At 43.4% G+C, this 8,119-nt stretch overlaps 1 protein-coding gene across 3 annotated transcripts in view; it reads right to left on the bottom strand.

Annotated features, from left to right (window-relative positions):
* Positions 1-417: 417 nt before the first annotated feature.
* The window catches only part of LOC308321453 (uncharacterized protein), a 29,214-nt gene continuing 21,512 nt past the window's right edge, over positions 418-8,119 (bottom strand). For all 3 annotated transcript variants that reach the window (XM_080772347.1, XM_080772349.1, XM_080772348.1), the window contains 5 exons: positions 6,414-7,118; positions 5,163-5,446; positions 4,298-4,391; positions 4,110-4,203; positions 418-2,725 (listed from right to left, as the gene is read on the bottom strand). In XM_080772347.1, the coding sequence (XP_080628473.1) occupies positions 2,655-2,725; positions 4,110-4,203; positions 4,298-4,391; positions 5,163-5,446; positions 6,414-7,118 (1,248 nt within the window). In that variant the 3' untranslated portion in view covers positions 418-2,654. The remainder of the gene's footprint in view (positions 2,726-4,109; positions 4,204-4,297; positions 4,392-5,162; positions 5,447-6,413; positions 7,119-8,119) is intronic.

Genomic DNA, 8,119 nt, shown 5'->3' with positions numbered 1-8,119 from the left:
AAGGGCCGATTCATACTCCTATTTTAGAGCCGAATAAAAGTCGGTTCGGCTCTGTAGAGCCTTCAATGTGACGTCATTTGAGGTTCGGGGGGGGGGGGGGGGGGGGGGGGGGGGGGGGGGGGGGGTACCGTCCTAAAGTCGTCTCTTCGGAGCTACTGAACATTTCTGACGAGCCGAAATCATTTCGGCACTACAGCGCCGAAGCAGCGGTAAAATAGGAGTATGAATCGGCCCTAACCCAGATCGTCTTCCAGGGGTCCAGACATCTGCAATTTAAGTGCAAACTTCTTAGTAAGACTTCCAAGCATCATTACATTACGTCACCACTTGAGGGTATCTGGGGAACTGTATTGCAACCACTAAGATTGCAACCCAAAACGCTACAGATTTCTTCATAAACACAATACGTCTCTGAAAGAATTTCAAAGAAACGTTTATTATAAAGTTTTAAACTTTCTGAACATAAACATTTAAATTTGTAACATTTCAGAACATATACATTTCTTAATACGAAACAGTAAATAATTCTCTTATTGTGCACACGGTAAGTTATTCAGAAAATAAACACTGTATGACTGTAACATCTTTGCCATGTTCATTCTCATCTCATTAATCTATTTACAAACCTGCATTTTCTTTTTCACTTGAGGCACTTTCTGGAAGAAGACACTTTGGAGATCAATTGAATGCACACTGACACTTGGTAGTGTAGGTTAGTGGAATTACCTTGCTACGATTTATATAACATAACAGTGAGTGAAACAGGTCTCAAAGTCACTCTTTCAGCACAAACAAAAACAAAAACAAAGCTTATTATACTCTATGTGTAACATCACAAAACCCTGTACGGTTAGTTTTTTTGGTCAATTTCATGTTGATTTTATTTGAAGTAAAATGAAACTCTGGACCATGAAATAGTAAAGAAGATATATTGATACATCATGGCATGGTAACTACACACAAGTCAGACCTCTACCAAAGTGTCAGTGCGCTTTAAGGTCCAATGTATGAAGTAGAGGCATCACTTGCGCTCCACTCTAGCCTTCTTTAGATTCAAGAAATGTTTTTGTCCTTTAAGTTGGTCAACTGAGCCCATTACATAAGGACTGATGTAGTGGGAGACAGATAAACATGCAGGTGTAAATGTGTTGTCAAACTTTTTTTACATTTGTATTGATTGTAAACATATGGACCACAGTTTTATCTGGTGATAACAGCTTATAACAATACATCAGTGGATCATTCCTCAGTGATGCAGGTAACACAAACCTAATGTTGATATAGGATACTCAATACAATATCACCTGTAAAAGAAAATGGGTGTAAAATAATATTGGTCACTTTTTTTTGCACTCTCTGAGTTAACCACTTTAACCCATTCTGACCGGGCACCCATTTTGGTGTTGGCATCATGTTATGCTTTAGCTATTGAAAAATAGCAGATCTACAAGCTCATATCGCGCCACCGAGTGGCGCGATACGAGCTTGTAGGTCTGCTATTTTTGAAAAATTCGAAGAACGACTGACATTTTTAGAATCTGATCTCGGGTCAGAATGGGTTAATCAGACCAGTGTGTGTCCAGTGGAAACCTCGTATGAATCTGATCTCAGGTCAGAATGGGTTAAACCTGGCATCCTTATTTTGGGCATGCGGAAATTGAAAAAAGAAAGAAAGTTTTAAAATACAGAAAATATCTGATCCACAAGCTCAAAACAAGCCTTTGAGCTTGTTGAGCAGGTATTTTAGCCGTTTTAAACCGTTTGAACTTTGAGGGTATAAAATAAGTGGTTAAATTAAAAAAAACACAGGATGTTACCGCGGTGGCCTCGAGGTTGCTCATGTTCATTAATACTTCCTAGAAAGCCCCCACGGTCTCGCTAACGTCGTCAAAACGACGTTTGTTTTGGTAATAATTGAGCGGCTTTCCCCTTTGACACACAGGCTGCTTGCGACAGGTTCTCAAAGTCACGAGAAAAAAAAAAAGATGCGGAAATTAACCCCCCGAACGTGTCACGTCGTTCTGGGGTCACATCTACGTTGGCACAATCTCCTCCAAAAAGATGTCAGAGCTTGCTTGTCAGAGCACGAAGTAGAAGATGCTCAAGGCTGTATATCCTCGCATGAAAGTGTAAGAAGAGGATAGGGGTCGTGGGGGGGAGTGGCGATAGCTTAATAGTTAAGCTTAATTCATATACTCCATCTACGACGAGCTAATATAACGTTATAACGTTGTCAGCTTGTAGAACTGTACTGGCATGCCGAGTACTATACAGAGTATGAATTAGGCTTAAATACACTAGAGTGGATACGTTTGTGGTCCCAAAACACGGAAACCAGTTAGTATTTTGCACATCCTGGTTCTCTCTCTCATGTATGGGTTTTTGGTTAAATGCCTGAAATAAGGTCTGTGGTTAACTTAAAGAGATAATTTCACTTTCAATTGAAACAAAAACTGATGTTCATCCGTGATGATTATCTTGCAGAACAAAACCGATCGGCAACATACTCGTCACAGAGCTGAATTTCGTCAATCAAAAAAATCCAACGCGAAAATCCCCATTTGACCTTTCACACGAGAGAACCAGGAAGGTGCTACAACTTAACCTGCTTCCGAACCACAGAAATCCATCATCCCTAAACCAACTCTATACCGTTACAAGACAGTAGTGGCCAGATTGGTGGGGGTGGAAGGATGGGTCTCTTTATTCTGGGATATCTTCTCCTCTGAAAGAAACAAAAGAAAAAAACACAACAACCAATAAACAGCAGTTACAGCAGTGCTTCTCAAACGCTTTTCATATCAAGGCCCATTTGTTATTTGGTATTTACGGACCACCATTTGATTAGATTCAGCCACCCAGAATCAAAACTTAGAATATTTTGTTGTCATTGGATAAGATTTTGTCCACAATGTTCCATGCTAACAATTCTTCTACCTTCTCTAATTGTGTAGACTTCTTGTACATTAAGTAATGCAGATGTTCAACAATAATGCAACTCTTGAGAGCGTAAAATGAAACCATTTGGTTTCATTTTACACTCTCCAGAGTTAAATCTGAATCCCCCCCACCGCCCCCCCCCCTTTTCCCCTCACTGTATATGTATCTTTTCCCTTTTTGCTTCCTATATGATGAATTCCTGTTCTGTTTTTTAACTACATAGAAGTGTCTATTTGTATGTCTCTAAATGTTTTGATGAATTGAACAATGTGGACCCTGTTGTAAACAAGTGTAATGCTTAATTGGGTCGTCCACTCACAGTTAACAGTCTTTGTATTGAGTTTGTGCTTGAAATGTACTGTAATTCTACAAACTGTTAATAAATATTTCAATCAATCAATCAAAAGATCTTTAAGGGTCAATTTGGTTACCAACTCTCCATTATTTAGCTGGGGATCACCTAGCCTCGGAAACCCAGACGTTTTTATTTCCAGGGATTTCCAAGGTCAAGGTGGTTAACCCATTAAAACCGAGAAAGCATAATTTTAGATGTTAGCTATAGCAACATATACGATTTTCACTTCGTGCCACGCTGCGAAGCTTGTACATCTGCTATTTGCTAAAGAACTTATTATATTGAAAGTGTATTTTTTTTTTAAACAAATCTTCTCTTCCGCGGTGTTCCCTGGCACAAAACATTTTCAGATGTACGGTCCAGTACAAAATATATTTCATTTTGGGAGTCCTCCCTGGCACGGAAGAGTCTCAGAACCACGGATTTAGAGGGCAGTGTTGAAAATTAGTGTGTGGCAAATCTGCACTTCACAAATGTGTTCATAAATGTGGTTAATATATCATAAACTAATGCTTGCAATGGATTCAGAATCATGAAAACTCCCTAGTTTGACACGTCACATGCAACTTAAAGTATAATGACATTTGGAAAATGTTGCCTTATATTGGTTGTTCAATGGTACCCCAACTTTCAGCTGCTGTCACAAAGTTTCCCAAGGGAGTTGGGTTGGAACAAATGTATATGTGATTGTAGACACCTTTATGAACACATCTGTGAAGAAAGCTAGTGGTAAGCTTCTTTCTTTTGCAGATTTGCCACACATTTCGCTAATAAAAGTGGTTGAAGGATAAGGGACACTGGGCCCACTTCTCACCGGGTTGTTCCTCTGTCTGTATGGGACCGTGCTCCTGTTCATCCTCAGGGATGTTGATCTCCCCCAGATCTGTCAGATTCTCCATGCTGGAGCCCTTTAACAAAAACATAATTTATAAAACATTATTACATTATTTATTAACAGGTATTCATGATAGTGTAAGTAATTGGTAATAATGGAATAATTACCGGTGACTGTGAAAAGCAGTCTTCGTCTGAATTGCGAAAGCCTTCCGGTGGCTCCATGAAGATTTCTAACTCCTCCCCATCCTCCTCTTCATCACTGGTGAGAGACCAAGAACACTCATGTTAATAATAATAATGACAATGATCTACATCTATATCTGTGTGTGTGTGTGTGTGTGTGTGTGTGTGTGTGTGTGTGTGTGTGTGTGTGTGTGTGTGTGTGTGTGTCCGTCCAGAACAAAATTCCACCCGTCGACTTCAACTTGGCGTGTGTAGCCGGACCGGGGGAGTACGGTGCAGACTTAATAAAGTCAGTTGGATCATAAATCTATTTATCTATAAATCGGGTCTGTCTGTGTGTCTCTTTTATGCCCATATATGGTGTCCCAAAGCTCATACAGGCAACTCCAATAAGAGTACTATGTTAAATGGATACTGCACTAAATACTTTGAACAATGCATTATTGCCTATAACCGAAGGGCCAGAATTGTGAAAAATCTTGAAACAAATTATAATCTTGAAAAAAACATTTAGCACAAAACTCATGGTGGCCTCTGGCACAAACGTAGAAGAAAAACAGTCCTTATATTATGCACACCTACGTACGCGGGACAGGTGCGTCAGATAAATTAACTGGAAGAGTAGGAAAAGACAATAATGTGTGAAGTGAAGATAGTAAGTGTGCGGGATTCCAGTCTTTTTCAGCACTCTGGCACTAATCATTTCCAGGTGGGGGTCTGCAGTTAAATACACAATTGTGTAGGGTCCTTGACATGAAAATGATTGGAGACCAACCGATATATAATAGCATTTTGTATGTGTGTAAATATACAGTACTTTACAGTACGTGACAAAGACAATACTGACCTCCCATCAGCGTAGAGCGGCTCCTCGAGGCCTTCCTGTTCCACCACCGCCTTTATGTCCACCTCCTCCATGTTGTGAACATCCTCACCAAAGTCCACATTCAACTCCTCTTCGTCGTCGTCCTCCTCCTCTTCCTCTTCTTCCTCCTCCTTCTCTTCCTCCTCCTCTTCCTCCTTCTCTTCCTCGTCATCATCATCATCATCGAGGTCGGAACAGTTGAGGAAGTCAAAGCTTTCCAGAGCGGTCTCGACCTCCTGACTGAAGCTAGAACTGTGACAGCAAACCTGTAGACAAAATAGTTTGGCACCTTAAACCCTGTGTGCACCATAGAGTATAAAGAAGGATAGAGAGTCTGAACTGGCGCGAAGCGATATTCATGTCAGTGGAAGTTGCTCAGTGGCGTTTTGAAGCACCCGGAAGAACCGTCTCAGAACGTCCACTTCCGCATTTGACCGCCACATTTTGGTGGTCAAATACGGAAGTGCCAGGAAGCCCAGCTGCACGGGGTTTCCCGGTCATGAATCCATGGGTTCCGCCTGCAGTCCCTCATCTTACCACTAGGGCCCAGTTTGGTACCTTGGCCAAAGGTGCCTATATTATAGGCAAATTAGGCTAATTCTATATATACTTTAACCGCTTTCAACCTGGCATCCCTTGGGCTTGTAGGAATTTTGTAACCCATTTTTCACCCCTGTGTCAATTATCTAATGTGAACCTGGGCTCTACACACCCTCCACCAACCTGGGGAGAGCAACGGACTTGAACTCATGCTTCCTTCATGCATGAGTGTCCAAGTTGCTCCTTTACACCCGACAGGGGGGAGTTTCCCTGGTTGGACGTAGCGCGTGGAAGGAACACGTTATTCCAACCAGTTCCTTTCCCCTCCATCAGGCACACCGGCTGGCCAGGGGGAGGCAGTTTAGAGACCAGGATTACTGCATGTTTTTTGTGAGGGTACCTACCCTAGGGGACACGGGGAGAACATTCAAACTCCTCATCTCACTTTGGGAACCACTGCCCTAGACTGCACAATGGTTGGTGGACAGGTTTTTTGTTGTTTATTAACCCATTTTGGTGTGTTATGCTTTAGCTATTGAAAAATAGCAGATCTACAAGCTCATAGCGCGCCACTCGGTGGCGCGCTATGAGCTTGTAGGTCTGACATAGAAACATAGCTTTTTCAGAAAACCGTCAGGATGTAGAAGAAGACATTTTTTTAGAATCTGATCTCAGGTCAGAATAGTGTCTTACCGTTAGCGGGTCTCCTGGTTGTTTTAACTCCTGCTGCTGACCCGAAGGACATTCCTCCTCCTCCTCCTCCTCGCCCACAGACGCCGACTCGGCAGCGCCGTCTGCTCCTCCCGCGCCGTCACACTTCTCCGCCGGCACGACGTCCGACGAAGACTCAGACGTCATCCCGTCGTCACCGCTGCCGCCGCCGCCTTCCTGCGCCGACGCCCGTAACGTGACCACCTCTGAGCCTCCGAACTCGGGCGGTGGGTCCACCAAGGTGGCCTCTGGGAGAGAATGGGAGGCGGAGGAGGACACGTCGGGATAGGAGCGGCTGAGACTCTCGGAGGACTCCGCCGACTGGACCGACGCCGTGTCGCTGATAGCGCCACAGTCTTGTCGGCGGTTGTTGGCGTCTCTGCAAGGCGAACCCTGCGGAGGGAGGAGGTGCAGGCCGTTGGGAATGTCGCCGCCGACGAAGACCTCCGTCTCGTCCTCCTCTTGGTTGGACGAGAGGGACGGCGTGGAGGCGCTGCTGGACTTGTTGCACCGCGGGCTGAAGGACAGCAGCTGCGTGGTGGGAGTGGTCTGTGGCGTGTGAGACGATGACAGTCGCTGGGCGTGGCTGTGGTGCGCCAGGGCGGGGCTGGACGAGTCGTCCGAGGACTCGGAGGAGTTGGACCAGACCGTTCCGTTCTCCGCCTCGCCCTGCCTCTTCAGCAGAGACTGGAGAGGAGCAACACAAACAGAACACACACAATGACAATGTTAGATGGAAATATTAACACCTGGCATAGAGGAGCGCAGTGCTGATTTCTGATCGTCTGCACCTTTGTTAACTTGATGCACACACACACATACTCCTCTCTCTCTCTCTCTCTCTCTCTCTCTCTATCGCTCTAATGAATTAGTCTCATGTCGCGCAGCTGTGTCTACAAATTCGAAATGTGTGGTTCTCAAGACGTAAAAGATTTAAAAATATAATAATAATAAAAAAGGATAAATAAAGGATGTAACAGATGCACAAGTAGCCAGAAGTGACACGCTTGTATATCTGCTATTGTTCAACCCAAGTTTTCAGAACAAATGTAGCGGCATCAATAACATAAAAAAAGAATTGAATACTGTACATCAGAGGTGTCGAACTGAACTTGGGGCGAGGGCCGCATTGGTCAAAAGGTCACTTGATGGGGGCCACAACCAGTTACGCTCGATGTCAGCGTATACAGAACCCTAACACATTTGCACATATAGTGTTAACAATAGTTTTTAACTATGGTTCTTTTTTCATTTCCTGAAAAGTAACAGTTTTGGATTTGAACATACAAGGTTTCCAATTGACAGCCACAATATACATTTCGATGCACAAATTATGTCCAGGAAACAAGATATGCACATCGGTGGCCTTTTGTGTAGCTGAAGTGCACACAGAGACATTCAGATGTCACCATACAACGCTCTCTCTCAAGAAGACAGCATATTACTGTATGTTCCATTAGCATAGAATTAAAACAGATAAATGAAGGTCCTTCTTGATGTTCTGCACTCTATACTCTCAAAACCAAATGTGGTCAAAACACTTTCCGTAAGAGGAGCACAGGCTAAAAACATGTTTCTTTTACATTAAACAACATAATGAACGTTGTCTTTATGTTGCCCTGTTGTGAAACCATGGGACTTAAGAGGAGGGACAAGAAGAAGGGAAACCCTCCCTAACTAAGAGGGTT

The sequence above is a fragment of the Protomyctophum bolini genome, assembly GCF_963924005.1.
Source record: "Protomyctophum bolini genome assembly, chromosome: 1".
In the NCBI taxonomy this organism is placed as follows: Eukaryota; Metazoa; Chordata; class Actinopteri; order Myctophiformes; family Myctophidae; genus Protomyctophum; species Protomyctophum bolini.
This window is presented reverse-complemented; position numbering and strand designations above follow the sequence as displayed.